Source organism: Falco biarmicus, chromosome W (assembly GCF_023638135.1).
Source record: "Falco biarmicus isolate bFalBia1 chromosome W, bFalBia1.pri, whole genome shotgun sequence".
Classification (NCBI taxonomy): Eukaryota; Metazoa; Chordata; class Aves; order Falconiformes; family Falconidae; genus Falco; species Falco biarmicus.
The window spans coordinates 21,775,252-21,792,282 of NC_079310.1; the positions used below are offsets into that span (position 1 = coordinate 21,775,252).

The window sequence follows — 17,031 nt, forward strand, 5'->3', positions numbered from 1 at the left end:
AATAGGCAATATCCTATACCATCATTTGGCTTTTTCAAAAGTCTGGCCAGGTAGGCCATTTGCCATCGAGATAATTCCAGTTTTGAGAGGCCACCCCATACAGGGGTGTTATCAAGCCGCCTTTAGGAAGAGAGGTACATATCCAGCATTCCTTAGCTTTCGTAGCATTAACAATTATTTGCAATGTTTGAAGACGGGTATTGTTTACCCATGTTTCAGTTTCTAAAATCTCTACAACAGTTATAATTAAGATCAGAATAACTCTACACAAATATCCCTGATCCTTTTGACAATCCATTGTGTTTCTAGAAGTTATTAAAATTAAAGAAATTATTGCTATTACAGAAATTATTACTATTACAGTTATGATCTAATAAATCATAGTATCATGGGTCCTGCTGAGGTGACGGCCCATGATTTCTCAGGAGCTTTCTTTATCCGAGAATAGTGAATCCAGGCTGGTTGTTCTCTTATCTTGACCACGGTGAAGGTCGTCAGCAGCACCTGATAGGGTCCTTCCCACTTTTCTTCCAAAGGTTTCCCTGATAAAGTCTTTATATACACATAGTCACCAGGTTTAAAGGAGTGAATTGGTTGATCTAACCCCCTGGCCCTTGTTCCCAATATTTGTTTATTTATAACCTTTAATTGTCCCTGGAAGGCCTTCACATATTCACACAAATATCCCTCTCCCAGCTGTCTTAGATCTTCTCCAGCAAATTGTAACTGGTACAGTCTCCCGTATAATATTTCGAAAGGGTTTAAATTTTCCTTTGTTCTTGGCTTAGTTCGGATTCTTAATAATGCTAAAGGGAGAGATTGTGGCCAAGTTAGATTTGTTTCTTGCCCTATTTTTGCTATTTGTTGTTTAATTAAATGGTTCATTTTTTCCACTTGCCCACTTACTTGAGGTCTGTAAGGAGTATGTAATTACCAATCTATTCCTAATACTGTGCTCACTTGTATTATTTTGGCGCAAAAGTGTGAGCCTCTATCAGAAGAGATTGTTGCTGGTACCCCAAAACAGGGAATAATCTCATTCAACAATCCCTTCGTTACCTCTCTTGTTTTATTTGTTCGTCAAGGAAAAGCTTCTGGCCAACCTGAAAATGTATCAGTCATAACTAATAAATATCGGTACCCCCCCCCCCCTTTTCTTGGGAGTTCGGAAAAATCAACTTGCCACTGTTGTCCTGGATAATTCCCTCTACTAATGTTCCCTAGTTTTATTCTATTTGCTACATTGGGATTATTATGTAAACACACTTCGCATTGCTGAGTCACCTGCTTTATTACAGTATATAAGTTTGCCCTATCAATTTCTGATTTAGACTTTTATATAACGTATCAGCTCCCCAATGAGTCTTTTTATGTTCTGTTAGGGCTGTGGTCCATATTAAATTGGATGGTACCTCTATACGGCCATCTGTCAAATAAGCCCACTTATTTAATTTTATTTTGCCATTCATGTCCTGAATTAGCTTTAGGCTTTCTTTAGAATAGTTTGGCTCCTGATCTGTACTTACAGTTTGGATTTTACCGTCTGGTATTAAGGATAATTCCTCCTTTCCCACCTCCTCTGCTACTCGTCTGGCCTCATGGTCAGCCAGGCGGTTTCCAATTTCTAAATCAGTGCCTCAATGGGCCATATTATGTTCTTCCTTCCTGGATGACCCTCTTATAACAGAGGGGGCCATTCCTCACATCAAGGTCTGGCATGGCATATGTTCCCACTGCTCAAAGCCTACTGGGTTGCAGCCAACAGTGGAGCTCAAGATTCTTCTCGGTGGCAAACACAGAGGCCAACCCAGTCTTGCCCTTGACTATGGTAGGAGGCACCTGACCAACCTTATTCCTTGTACTTCGTTGTCAATGCAGAGTTTCATCTGCACATCCCATAACAAGTCACTGTCATGGCAAAACACACAGATTTACATTAGTAGAACTACTACAGAGTGTATTTTATTTTAATTTTCATGCCATATCCCCCACAGCCCTGCTGACCAAGGGATATTGTTTTACCTGAACTAGGCAGGCCTCCCGCTTATCATTTTTACTGTAGCAGGTAAAGCATTTTTTGCCTTACCTGGAATTTATTCCCAGATATACCTGGTTATAGATTTCTTTTACTTCAGGGAGGTCTCTTTTTCCACTTTTCTGTTGAATTAAAGATAAGCTCAAGATTTCCATTAATTGAACATCTTTAACTTTTAGTTTCATTTCTCCTTCTTTAAACGTCTAGATGTTCTAATAAATCTCATCCCAACAAAGATTTTGGTGAATTTGGCATTCTTATTTGTTTTCTTAGTTTGTACTTTAAAGGTTTCAGGATGTTTTCCTGGTGGCCGGCAGCTCCCACAACCGTAACAAATTCTTTTCACTGAAGTTTAACACCAAATAAGTTGGTTTTGTATTCACTAAAAATTTCACCTCATTTTTTCTAGTCCCTAGTTCACCAGAACCCCTTGCTGGTTCTTTAGTTTAGGGCAATCTCGTTTCCAGTGTCCCCTTTCCCTACAATATGCACAGTGATCCGATCCCATAGGAGAGGGGTTCACTCTTTCACTTCTGCCTGACATTCCTAATTTCCCCATCAAAGATTCACCTTTATTCTCCTCAGACCCATTGCCTGCCCTAAAGGGGCCGTTACCGGTCCTGTTCTACTGCAAATGCTGCAGCACTTGGGGTAACATTTTCAGGTCCTTCTGCTCAATTGTCAGCAACAGCAACCCCCTCCTCCTAACCATCAGAAGGATTCGGGGCAGGAGATGCTCCTCCTGCTCTGCAGGTTACACAAGCCTGCCTCTGCAACAGCACTTCTACTTTAACTCTTTCTTACCCTGAATGCAAATCTGCTACTTGTTGCTTTAAGCCTGTGTTCTTACATATCATGCCTTCGCAGGCAAACAGCAAACAGCCTGCCATGTGCCCAGCATGACTCAGTTGCACCTTCAAGTGGGTACGGGGATTTGTAGAAAATCACCCCAATATGTTAACACTTTCACAGGGTCTTTGACTCTCCACCCCCTGCTTCATGTCTTACATACATTAGTACAATTTTTTGTCTTACAACATGTTTCATTCTGGTTGCTCCACAGAAGGAACCACAACCTGAGCTCTCTCTCTTTTTTTTTTTAGTTTACACAAAAATTTCAACAAGAACATCTTTCTAGTTTAGGTCTCCGTTTTTCCCTATCCTTTTCTAGAGCCGTAATCAAAGATCAGGTGATGTTAATCCCACACTCCTTCTGTCACACAAACATATCTGCACACATTACTTCATCCCATTTTTACTCTCATCTCAAGAATAACAGTTAATGTAATAAAACATTATAATTCAGTGTCCCATTTAAGGGCCATTTCTCTCCCTCCCCTAACTTATACAGGGGCCACCACTGATTGCAGTACTTAACCAAAGTCCTCTTATTCACACTTCCTCCAGGTTGCCCTCCTATTTCCTTCCAGTGACTTAGAACACATCCCAACGGACTCTTTATTACTATTCCACCACTTTGTTTTCCCCCCATATTATCTCAATCACTATCCCAGCCACAGACCACTCTAATTTCACTTACAGCTCTCTCTTATCCCAAGGCATCCAAACCTTACAGTTAGGGCATTCAATTTCTTGTCCCCACCATACATAAAATAATTCTTTACACCATATACACTTTAAAACATATAGAGGTTCACATTCACCCCTCGGATGTTCAAGACAATAACCACATACCAACATTTATAATATACTTAATAAAGAAATGTTCTCACATTTCCAGCATAAATGAGTATAACAATTATTATTAGTAACCTTATAATTATTAATCCTGTATTATCAAACTTTTTTTTTTTTTTTTTTTAGGCTCCCGACCAAAACAGAATCAGAGTTCCGATATTTTCTTAATATCAGAACAGGTACCAGAACAGAATCAGATGTATACCTGTGGTGCTAGCTGCCCGGTATACGCCATCCTGCATAAGCATCCAATGATCTTACACCTTACGGACAGCTTTACAGATGGACTGGTCCCAGATCAGAATCCGAAACAGTACTGTTTAAAATATAATATTTATAGAATATTTACAATTAATATAATAATTGAATAAAGATAGTACCTTCGCTCCGTAAGATGCAGTCTTTGTCTGCTCCTGCGGTGATCCAGATGAGATGAGGAGCCCCTCCGGAAAAATCCCCGGGGGTACCCTAGGGAGTCCCCGCTCTCAATGGGTCCCGCAGCCGAGCCGAGCAGGTCCCATCTGGGTCGCCAAATTGATTTAAAGAATCAGTCAGCAATATGCAGGCGAGCGGAGGTTATCTTTATTCGGCAGCGCTGGGTGCATGGGGGATCGCTCCACCAAAGTCATGCACCCCGAGGGGACTTTTCAGTCCCCCCTTTATACAAGCTACTCACACCTATTCATTAGTTTTCCAGGAAATCGTTTACATATTCATTACAATTCTGATAATTCATTTACATATCCCGCGCCTGTGCAATGTCCTTGAGGAATTGTCTCTACACAGACTCTATTCCTTAGCGGCCATATTTAAAGTCTTCATCTTCGCCACGTTGCATGTACAACAGAAATCTAAGACAAAACGTCCCTTCTAAAGATAACCAACCCAAGGACTTAGCAGTCTGTGCATCTGTCATGTGGCAATAAGGGTCCTTGGACATTTCCTGACTTTTAATTAAACATAGGTGCGTCATCCTTTAGATAAGTGATACAGCATTAACTATTCAATTGACATGAACAAAGTAAAACAGTAATTTTAGAGGGCCAACTCTCCATGTGGAGTGTGCTTTTAAAGATACTTGGGGAAGGGGTATGAAAAGTAGCCAGATCATTAGAAGATGCTAATTACAGTTTTGATTTTTGAGTTCTCTGGTAGAGTCCAGTTGGACATAGGGGATATCAAAGCAATTTGAAACAAGTAGAGGAAAGTTTTACAGTTGTTTGGGCTTACAGAAATGTTTTGCTCTTTTTGGTGAAATAATCTTTTCTGTCTTAATGTTTTATTTTTCTTAAGACAACCTGCTTTTTGTGGCTTCGAGTTTGATATTGTACTTTTATATTGGTGCTTCAATTTTGAAGAATGGGGAAATATTTGAAGTAGATAGTGATATAGCAGTCTTTTCTCTTAATTAATCTGGCACTATCTACTTTAAAAAATATTATATTAACCCCAATTGAGAAAGCATCACTGTGTGGATACTACTAAATGAGTTTTCCCACATAGAAACTCTGTGTGGCATGTTTTTGTTTCATTTTTGAATTAGGGACGTTTTATCTTCCATGAAGAGAAAATGTAAATAAACATGTAGTTCTAAATTATTTTGAAATGACAGTATGACCAAAAAAACCCAAAAGGTTGATGAGCAACTCTCTAATGTCTCTCTTAATTTCTTCACAACTCTCCTCAAGGCTAATCATCTTTGCTAAAATTTTCCTTATAGTTTCACTGCATGCATTGAGAAAATGACAACTAAGCTGTGCAAGTTTATTATAGAACAGAAATATGCTCATGTATAATTTCCATGACTTTTTCTTCAAAAATATTCAGCTGATCAAAACCAGGAGGTTATAAAACTTCCCTTGATGATACCTGTGGTTGAATAGTTCATGTACTGTGCTAGTAAAATTTGTCTTTTATTTTTCCTTCAGTGGGTGGATTTCATCTCTTACTGGTCTTAATAAGAGTATCCCTGTTGGCATTATGATGATAATCATAGCTGCACTTTTCACAGCATCTGCTGTTATTTCATTAGTTATGTTTAAAAAGGTAAGTTACTTATTATTCCCCTCTTGTTTCCGATGTTTGATGTGGATTTCGCTTTCCTGCTTGAGAGGTACTCTCTCACAAAGTAATGGGGATTAAATGATATTCTTGGGGGTGTACCTTACCTTTTAACAACTATGCTTCTATAGTACTTTTTTGCCTATACTGTCATGGAGTTATGAAATGCTGTTTTTACAGTGCACTTATTTCTGCAAACTAAAATGGGAAAGGATAGCTTTGAATAAGAGAAGCTGGGAGGTAAGGCCACAATGAAAGGGTATGTGAATGCACTGCACACTAAAGTAGGACCTGTAGATGCCAGGTTGCAATTTTCAAATCTGTGGTGATTCATCAGGCTGAGTGAATTGTGATTCAAATAATTGCTAAGTTTCAGCTCTTATCAAAATCATTCCCATTAAAATCAGTAGAAGAGGGAGATGCCTGGCACCTCAGAAAAGGTTTTTTATTTCTCTGCTTATTGTAACATTTTGCTGTCAGTTAATGATTGCATAGCATAAAAGCTCAAAGATGCTTTTCTCCCTTGGTTTCTTTTTGTGGATTCCATCCTAAGTTTAGATACTAATGTGCTAGTAAGTTTTTTATGTTGTTTCAATCAAATGTAACTGAGAAATCTCCTGATGATGTGCTGGCAATTCTAATAATTCAACCTCAGTTAGAGTTATGCTTAAAGGTTTTCACATACCCAAACTCTTCTGGCCTAGTTACAGTAAGTTAGAAATTTTAAGAATAGCCTGGAGATGTCCCTTCTTGTTTTCTGCATAAATACTCAGGTATGGGAGAAAGAAATAAACAATAAAAATGTATGGTGAGCATTTTTTTATGCTCTACCACATTCATCTGGATTCTTTTCAAAAAACATGCATACTCAGATATGACCTGGTATATCTTTGTGTATGAGAAACAGTCACATTTATAACAAAAAAGTTACAGCATGCATTTTCCTTCTACACTTGAATGAAAATGTCTTCGTAATATTATTTGACAACTTTATTATGACTTCACTGAATATGAATCAGAAATAGAATTTCAGTTTTAATACTCAGGTACTTGGAAGTTACTCAGGATTTGTTTTTTTGTTGTACTAGAGATTATAAGTCATATTGTTTAATACCTTTGCTTATTATGCAGAGCAACTGGTCATCACACTAGTGGATATTTATCTGCATTATTGGGACATTTTATACTTTTTAATGTTCACTCATAGCTTAGCTTAATAGGTTCTTATAACCATGTCAATCAGAGAAATTAAGATGTTTCTAAAAAATTGATGTTGAAAAAAGTTCAGCATGTTATTGACACAGTAGATTAAAAAGTACTTTTTTTGGTTTTGTTTCCTGCTGTTTGTTTTAACATGCACACTTACAAACTCTTTTAATGAGTATACCAAGTTGTATACAAATTGAGAAAGAAGGTGCTTTTACAGGCTATGGGTCCTGTATTATGCTAAGGATGCAGTCTCTTTGTGTATTTAAATATGTTATTTCAGAGAGTAGATACCACATACATTTTAGTGAAGACTTACAAGACCTCCTTAATTTGTAAAAAGTTACAAGTATCCCTACAGTCAAACTGTGCATGCACAGCAGTGCAATCAAAAGTTGTAGGATTTGGGGGGGAAAAAAGTCTATTTACTCATTTCCAGATCCTCCCAAACATATGAGCAAACCAGATTTCTCCACCACAGAGCTCTGCTTCGTGTTTGAGACTGAGATTACCAAGAAATGGAAGGCTCAGCACACTTTTTTCACTGCTTTTCTATCTCCCTAGGTGCATGGTCTCTACCGCACAACTGGTGCTAGTTTTGAGAAAGCACAGCAGGAGTTTGCAACAGGAGTGATGTCCAACAAAACTGTACAAACTACTGCATCCAACACCACATCAACAGCAGCAACCATTGCAGCTCAGAATGTGTTCAAGAGTAACTGAATGTAGAGAAATATGAAAAGTCATGATGGTTCTCTTCGATTGTACTTTATTTTCCAGTCACTTATATTCTCTAAAAACATAGATCAAAATACACACAGCATGTTTGTCTTTTCTGCAGCTGTGCATGGGTAAAATGGGAACTGTTTATTTTATTATAAATTTATTTATATTAAAAAGACAACCATTCTTTGCCCGTCTTGAAAATGTTGCATTTCAGAATATAAAGCCTTTCATATTTTATGGAGGATAAATAATTTCAACAATTGGCCTAAGGATGAATTATCATGTATAACAATCAAATAAATATATTAAGAATTTGGGGGTTTCCTTAGTGGTTCACTGGTATTTTTTTTAACTTCAGGAAAGCACTTTGGATCAATTTTTTCTTCTTTGTAAGAACTGTTTTCCCTATTTCTACTATAAGAAGTGGAATAGACTGAGAGATATAGAAAGTTAGATTTGTCTATTGCTTTTGCAATTTCAGCAGCTGCTGGAGAACAAATACAAGTAGATATTATAAATTATTTTCTTGGGTTTTTTTAAGATAAGGCTTTTGATATAAACCTGTAAGTTTGCATGAATACTGTTATCTGATCTTTTTTAAATAATGTTTTGGTCCAGGATTTACCTGCACCACTTTATAATTATAGTGTTTGTTTGTATCTATTTCCATGGAGTATTCTTTACCTGTGAGAAATTACTATGGTGCAGAAACATTCCTTGTAATAGAATGTGTAATACAGTGTACAGTTTAAGGATGTTAATTGATGGTTTCAATCACAGAAATAAATTATTATATACTTGCTATTTTTAATTTCAATATTCATGTGTTGTGGTAATAATTTTGCTGGAAAAGAAACAACCCTTTGGAACACTAGTTTCATGCCCCCCTTCCCTCTTACATGCAGTGGTATTTTTGTTGTGTTTGGGATTTTTAAAATATTTTTTTAGTGTAGATTTGTTTAACAGTGGTACTAAATCTCTAGCCTTGTCAGCCACTGTGTTTACTTGTCCAAAAATCTAAATATACAGTATTTAATTTTCTACCAGGAATATTGTCTAAAATCAAGCTTTTTAAGCAATGACGCTTAACAGATATATGATTTCATTTTAACGTAATTCAGCCATCTCTGTGATTTGAACTGGGGAAAAAAGCTTTTAAACTTTTTTGAATTAGAAAAGTGAGAAATCTTCATCTTTCACAAAGTTAAATTTTAACTTATTGAACTGAAGGCCTAAGAGGTTAAATTGGTGTTGTGGAACTGAACAATCCATAATGGTATATGCCATCAAAATACCCTAAAATTTAACCAGGTCTTACTATAAAGTGATGTTTCTCTTCTTTGAAGGTTATTTGATATTCTTGGATTGCCTCATGAGTCTTCTGCACAATACTTAGGGTTTTTTTTAAAACTATTTTAGAAAATTAAAACAGGAAGGGATCACATCCCACAACCGGTATAAGTATACACTGTAGCTGAAATGAATTCAGCTCTTAAGGTGAATTACCTTTAGTAAGACTGAGCATAAAACTCTGAGGCCCCTCCATATTCTGAATGTGGACAGATTTTCATAATTAATTCTTTTTCACTACAGTCTATTCTTAATAACATAAGAGCATTACAAAAAAATAAAACCCTTAGCTTAATCCCTGAATCAGTATTGTACTGTTAGCATGAAGTCCCTATTAGTGTCCTTTCTTTTACCAATTTCTTTAAATCCAACTTGAATTTGGATAAATGTAGTAGTTTCATCTATGCTGAAGTTTGTATTAATAAATATACTTGCTTCTAAATATTCTTTGCATCATGAAGTTAAAAGTAATTTAAATATTCTCTGTAATAGGGGGTCTAAAATTCTATACTAGTGGACATGCTATCATTTAACTTAAATTTGTGTGGAATGTTATTAAAAGCTTTCCAGACAAAAGTCACCATTTTCTGTTGAGATCAGGCATCACACTTCTACCAGGTGTATATCAAGATTGTTCTTTTCATAATTTTTTTCATTAACTTGAGAGTTGTATCTAGGCACTCTTCTATGGATTACTTTTAAATCTAAATTTAAGCAATTCTCTTGGATATCTCTTGGATATGAATCCTAGGGACATCGTTCTTGCAATTTAATTTAAGTTTTAAGATTGCATAATAACATACATTACCATAATATATACTGGAAAAAATATTAGGAATAAAACTTGAATTTGGCAAGTAGATTTCTTTTTTTTTCCCCAAAATGATTAACTGCTCTTTGAGAAAACATATTTAATGTTCTGTGTATAGGGACTGTTGATTTGTAATGACATGGGTTGAATGTACACATTTAAACCTCCTAAATGAAACTGAAGATTCAGTTATACATGAATTGTTAAAATCAGAAACCTCTGATACTTTGCAGCCCAAAAGGGAGGGAGAAGTTTGAGTTTAGCTTTGACAACAGAAGGTTGATGATATTTGTTAAAATATTTTGTACCCGACTAAAACTAGATTTTGCAGTCTTATTTATCAGAGTATGGCATGCACTTAAGCTTTAATTTTTTAGTATTGTGGCAAATTGAGTACATAGTATGAAGTTTAAACACTGGAATGTCTGTAGTCATTGATCTGTAATGTAGGATATGTTTTTATTTATCTGGGGGATGTTTGTATATTTTGTAAATTGCTAACAATGCTCTGCCATCCTGGTGAATGTCATGGTTCCCTACAAATGCACTTCTTCTGTCCCTCTGTTTCATGTCTGAGTAAATCAGAAGTTTTGTGTATTTATTGTATTAACACAGTGTCATAGAATTAAAAAAAAACTTTTTTCCTGGATGTTTGCTCTGAACAGTTTTGAAGAATATAGGGATTTTTCTTTTAAAGGTCAGGGTAACACATGGCGGCTTGATCTATGTAAAAGTCTGTCCTGTTTTCAGCTGGGATAGAGTTAATTTTCTTCTTAGTAGCTAATACAGTGCTGTGTTTTGGATTTGGTGTGAGAACAGTGTTTATAGGACACTGATGGTTTTAGTTGTTGATGGGTGATGTTTATACTAAGTCAAGGGCTTTTCGGTTTCTTGGGCCCTGCCAGCCAGAGGGCTGGAGAGGCACAGGAAATTGGGAGGGGACACAGCCAGGACAGGTGACCCAAACTAGCCAAAGGGATATTCCATACCATATGACGTCATGCTGAGTATATAAACTGGGGGAAGAAGAAGGAAGGGGCGACATCTGGCATTATGGCATTTGTGGTCCCGAGCAATCATTATGCGTGATGGAGCCCTGCTTTCCTGGGGATGGCTGAACACCTGCGTGCCCATTGGAAGTGGTGAATGAATTCCTTGGTTTGCTTTGCTTGTGTGTGCAGCTTTTGTTTTACCTATTAAATTATTCTTATCTCAACCCTCAAGTTTTGCATTCCTTTCCAATTCTTCTCCCCATTCCTCTGGGTGAGGGGAAGTGAGTGAGCAGCTGCGTGGTACTTGGTTGCCATCTGGGGTTAAACCACAACAAAGTCTCATTTGTTTTTTTTAATTCTGTATATAAATGCTGTAATTCTGCTGAAATGGGGAAACAAAATCTTCGCTATCAAAATAATACATCAGGGTAACGAAAATTAGTCTACTCAACTGTAATGAAGAAAATTCTTAAACATTTGCAGACCACTTTCTTGTGCTGTATACTTAAGAGGGTTAAAATCTCAACATGTTTTGTCATTACTGAATGAAATTCTACAGGTATTAAGTGAATCCTAAAACATTATTGCAAGTAAAATGAAGTTGCTGAAAACAGCATTGCTTTGGTACTATTTATTTTCCTAATTTCTCTCTATGAATTGACACTTCTGTATCACTGCTGTGTCTTCCATTTTATTTCAGGCACTATCATAGTCTGTTGATTTTTTTTTTCGATATCAACTGTAACACCTGCTCTCTAGTACTGAATTTATTACCAAGTTTTCTTTGAAGGGCAAAATGAGTTCATCTAGACCATTGTGACGTGATTACGTATGCAGATACACAATACAGAGAACAGTGCTCCAAGGTATAATTGGGATTATTTTGGGAGATAGCAGATGTGAGTTTTTGGAGACACCTGCGCATGCATGCATCATTTAGTAGTGAAATTCTTCATTGACTCGATCTGTTTCTTTGTAATACACAAATCTAGGGTGGCAGTGGCAGCAGACTAAACAGTTTTTGAACTTTCTTGTAAATGGTAAGCACGGTTGTGCAGCATGATACAGTCATGTTTTATGATTAAAATTATTGCACAATTTAAGTGTTGTGGGGAGATAATTCCCCTGATTTGCACAGGCTAGTTATAAGCACTAAGTTGGGAAAGCAAGCACACACAGAGAAGACAGCACAGGGAAGAAAAATGCTCACATTTTAATTGAAATTTACATTAAAAATAACATATTAGGTATATCATTCATGCTAACAAATGTACATAGTGGTGACTTAAGAGCAGAATAACAGTAGCACAATTAAACCATGGTTCAAAATCTACTCTAGCTGGATTGCCACAGCCTCTCTTCCTATACGAGGCAGCTGTGGTGTATACATTGCTGCCATGCTCTGCTTTCGTTGGGCTCTGTCGATTCCTTGTTGTAGGTACCAGTGCCTGCTGCTTTCAAGGAAGATGAACTCTTCTCCGTTTACCACTAGGATCTGAGATACTCTGATGTGGAATAACAATGCAAAATGGAAATTATTTGGATGGGAAAAAAACAAACCTCAGAATCCTGAGAACTTTATTGAGGAAAATAGATACAAAGGTGTTGTGAATAACCCAGAAATAGCTCAATAGGAATGCTTTTTGCAGTGCCACATTATAAATAAAGCACATTAAGAAAATTTGCTGAGCCTTTTCAGCTTTTAGATTGTATATTGCCAGAGATGCATACAGCATCACATTTTAATTGCCTGTGTTATATGGATCTGACTATTTCATATCAGTCTAGAAGAGGTTTTTGTTTAAATCTTTAAGCTGCTGTTACTACTGTTGTATTCATCTTCAAAATCAGTGATTTTCTTGCATTAGTCTATGCTTGGTTTGTCCATATCGTCAAAACTCCAGCCACTTCTTCCCTAGGAAGTCACTTTTCAAATATCTTGTTTGAAACCAAACCCATAAAAAATAAACAAAAAAACCCCAAACCATTCCTGTTATTGCACATCTCACACAAGTTTATATATTAAAAAATATATTAAAAAATGCTACATTTTTTAAAAAAAATGTCTATGGCACTTTACAGAATATAAGTTTACAAAGTCAATCAAAGCACAAATGTTTGAAGAATTCTTCAATACCACTAAATCAGTTAAATTGAACTAACTTTGTCTTTTTCCCCAAAACATTGTTGAAAGCTACTGCTGAGGTGAAATTCAGGAACAAGTTTAAACAGCTGTCAAATTTAATGAGTGCACCCTACACCTGAGTCTGTAATATATACCATTTTATTACTTGTTAGAAAAACAAAACCCCGAGAAAAATAAATTCTGACTTTTTTCCCCTGTATTTTTTCTTAGCCTGTCTTCTATCTGTGCTTTGTGATGAACATGGATATTCTTGCAAGTTAGTTGATTATGCTGTTGCAGAGCAAGTTGATAGTATACCAACAACAAGCAGTAAAGCTGGATCTTCTTGGTTACGAATGCAAACAAAAGCAAAACATGCCACTGAAAATACTTCCTTTGTACTTAAAACTCCCACTAATAAATTTTTCTAAGAGTTCTGTAGATCACAGCAGAGATCAGTTAGTAATGTATATGAAGGTTGGTCATTGTTTACTTCTAAGCCAAAGCACAGCTGAACTAGTGCCCCAGCCTCGGTAGCACACACTCCAGTAGGGGGCTCAGGTGGAACATCAGAAGGATGGTTTGAATCACCTTGCAGCTGTGCTGGACAAGTCAAGTGCATGCTCTTCAAGTGGTATGTTTGTGTGTTATAGGAAAAAAACCCACACAAACAAACAAGAAAAACACAGGTGTGGATAGGACATGCTGGCTGTGATTTTTTGTCCTCAGACACTGCTTTGTGCTAGTAATTTTGATTTTTAAAAATCTTGCTTTGTGCAGGCAGTTGGCATAAATGGTTCCAGTCCATCATAACTTTGGGGGTTTTAATTGAATCTTTAAAAGGTAATTATCCATTTTAAACTAGAATATGGTGGAAGTGGGCTACAAAAGCAGGTGAATACAAGGAGAGGCTAGATTTAAACAATCTCTCTTTAATATCAGCAGAAGTTGACCTTGGGTTTTGCACAGTGGCTCAGTGATCACCTCCATATCAATCCAAAATGTGGCTTGAATGCACACTGGGCACAGATGTGCAAAAGCTGGGAGCTGGGTCTGGTTTCCACCATTGCTTGGATGGGCCCAGACAGTGTCTCTGCTGTACAGCAGGCACGGAAGGGGTCCTCAAAGACCGCAACTGCTGGTGTTCACCCATGCTCAAGGCTAGCCCTGGGCTTGTGGTCATGACTGCTGAGCAACTCTTGTATTGTGAATGACTTAAGCAATGTATTGAAATTAGCTGTCTACCTGTACAGTAACAACAATTTTTTAATGTAGAGGGATTTTTAAAGGACGGAGGACATATGTTACCATTGTCTGGGTTGGACAACCCAGGCCTGTTAGTTGAAACTGCAGAGCAGCTTTAAATTGTCCTTGGAACAAGCAGGGTGAGAAAGAAAACAAGCTATGCACAAACAAGAAGCCAGGCGAAGAGCAGGCCCTGGGAACCGCAGAATCATCAGCACACTCTGATCAGGCGCCTGCAGCATGCTCACCAATCATCGACACAGACGCCCATGTGGCCAGAGACTCTTATCCAATCACCTGTGTGTAAAGTCATGAGAGCGGTCGTTTAAGTTATAAATATGACCTGTTTGTTTAATAAAGTGAGCACGGCATGTAGCCATATTGGTGTGATTGTCGTAATTTGGCCGATTCTTCACGGGGGACCCTCTTTGTCTGGCGCCCGAACAGGGACCCATTTAGTCACTTAAATGCGGTTCGCTTAAATGCGGTTCGCTTAAATGCGGTTTAGCTTAAATGCGGCAGTCTCCGTGCATCGGACCCGAAGTGAAGTTGTCTGATTAGGGAGCTGGAGGTCGGAGACGGGCGGAACCTGGAAGGCGAAAAGCGGAGTCCAGAGTTCGGTGTAGAGCTGCAGATTGCACCCCCGCCGGTGGTAAAACCGCGACGAGTAAAGCGCAGCAGGGCTCTCCGCTAAATTCCTCTCGGGGGGGTGGGGGGGTGGGCACTAAGAAAGACCGCGACGAGTGTGGCAGGGCTTCCCTGTTGATATCCTTTCTGTGAGAGAGGGGAGCTCTGAGGACCACCACGATGGAATTAGACGCGGCAATTAAACTGTTAACTAGCATCCTCTTTAAGAGAGGGGAGAGTATTAAAGAAACAGAAGAGGAGACACTAGTTCACTGGGCACGAAAAAAGGATAAGACCCCTGACCCCGCATTATTATTTAGTATTACAGAATGGAGAGAAGTGGGGAATTGCCTCTGGGATACTACGATCGAGGGAGGTAAAGAAGGAAAAGAAGCTAAGGCGTTAGGAGCTACGTGGTGGTCGATAGTTAACACTCTGGAAACTATGAAGGCGGGAAAAAAAGTAGCAGCAGCAGCCATAGAAGCGTTGGGGAGAGATGTGGTAGAAAAGCCAATAGAGCAGAAGGGTGATTCGCTTAAGCCTTCTCTCTTGGCTACATTTTTCAGAGTTGGGCAAACTCATCCTATGAAGGGTATGTCCGCCCCTGCGTGTTCAACAGTGCCGGAGCTTTTAGGTAAGACAGCAGACAAACCGGAAGTTACTCCTCGGGGGTCTGTTGTAACTGAGCCGAAACCGGAAGAGGCGGCTGAGCCTCCCCGGGAAGGAGGAGCAGCAAGTAATGCTGCGCCAATCGGAGCTGCGGGTGGAGCAAGGTCAAAACTGAAGGTGGCTACAGCTCATTGGTCAAATCAGGGAGGGCAAAAGCGCTGTCTGATGTCATATCCTCCTCTTCCTGAAACATCATCAGACGAATTTGAGGAGGAAGGAGGGGAGAAGCTTTGTGATAACAATACAGAGAAAACCTTACAGGAGGTAATAGATAAATTAAGAAACCTGGAAAAGCGAGTTGAAATGAACCTGCCTACTACTTCAATACCTGTAGTTCCTCCAGTTAGCCCAACTACCCCTCCGATGCTGAACTCGAGAAAAGATCCAATTCTACAGTGTTGGTCCGGTGTTGTTCGTGATGCTATTTTGGAGGGTGACTGGCAGGTGACTAGCTCGTTAGCTTGTCCAATAGTGGTTAATAACCTTGGTGTACAATGGGAGCCGCATGATTGGAAAATATTGCAACAAGCAAAACAACTACTCATGGCCTGCATTCAGAGGCTGCGCGACAGATCATACAGTTTATTTTCACAGCAGACTTTCTCTCACCTGCTGATTGTGCTGGACTTGCTTCTCTGTTATTGACTCCTTCTCAATATTTAATGTTTGAGAGGGAGTGGAAGAGACTAGCCGTAGAGGAAGCAAATAGACATCAAGATCCAGATATAGGAGATCCGCTTTATGGTATACAGGCAGATATGTTAACTGGGCAAGGACCTTATTCTACTACGCAGGTTCAGTTGCAGTATCCTGTACAAATGCATCAACTTGTTCAAACTTTAGCCCATCGAGCCCTTTTGTCTGTGCCAGACAAGAAGAAACCTGCTTCCTATACCACTGTTCGTCAGGGAGCAACGGAGCCCTATGGACAATTTGTAGACCATTTGTCTGCAGCGTTAAAGGACAATTCTGATTTACCTTTGGACCTGCAGGAACATTTGTTCTGCACCCTCGCCTGTGAAGGGGTTAACCCAAGAACAAGGGCGATCTTAGCAACACTACCCCAAGGAAGTCCTGTCGATGAAATGTTGATTAGAGCTACTCGAGCCGAACGAAATAATCAAGCTGCTGCCTTTACTGCTGCATTGAGGGAGCAAGGGCATATAATCGCAGCAGCCTTAACAAATCATATAGGTGGACATCGAAAGGGGAATAATGGTAAATCAGGATTTGGTATTTGTTATCGTTGTGGTGAATCTGGACACATGAGGCGTACTTGTTCAAAGACTGTCTGGTGTAACAAATGTAACTTAGATACACATGCTACTGCTGTATATAGATATCACAGGTCAGGAAACATGCAGTGCAGCGTGTCGGGTCTACGCACGAAGACACAAGTACAGGCCCCAACAACGCAGATGAGAAATATGGTTTCTTATACCAATTCATCCCACCCACCCGGGGGAGCCTCGGGGTGGACGTGGCA

General features: G+C 38.6%; 1 protein-coding gene and 1 pseudogene across 4 annotated transcripts in view; one reads left to right on the top strand and one right to left on the bottom strand.

The window, feature by feature from the left end:
* The window catches only part of LOC130142021 (secretory carrier-associated membrane protein 1-like), a 71,721-nt gene extending 60,618 nt beyond the window's left edge, over positions 1-11,103 (top strand). For all 4 annotated transcript variants that reach the window (XM_056323421.1, XM_056323423.1, XM_056323424.1 and 1 more), the window contains 2 exons: positions 5,662-5,779; positions 7,565-11,103. In XM_056323421.1, the coding sequence (XP_056179396.1) occupies positions 5,662-5,779; positions 7,565-7,723 (277 nt within the window). In that variant the 3' untranslated portion in view covers positions 7,724-11,103. The remainder of the gene's footprint in view (positions 1-5,661; positions 5,780-7,564) is intronic.
* A 970-nt stretch (positions 11,104-12,073) lies between these two features.
* LOC130142023 (uncharacterized) lies at positions 12,074-14,126 on the bottom strand (annotated as a pseudogene).
* Between the last annotated feature and the right edge of the window lie 2,905 nt (positions 14,127-17,031).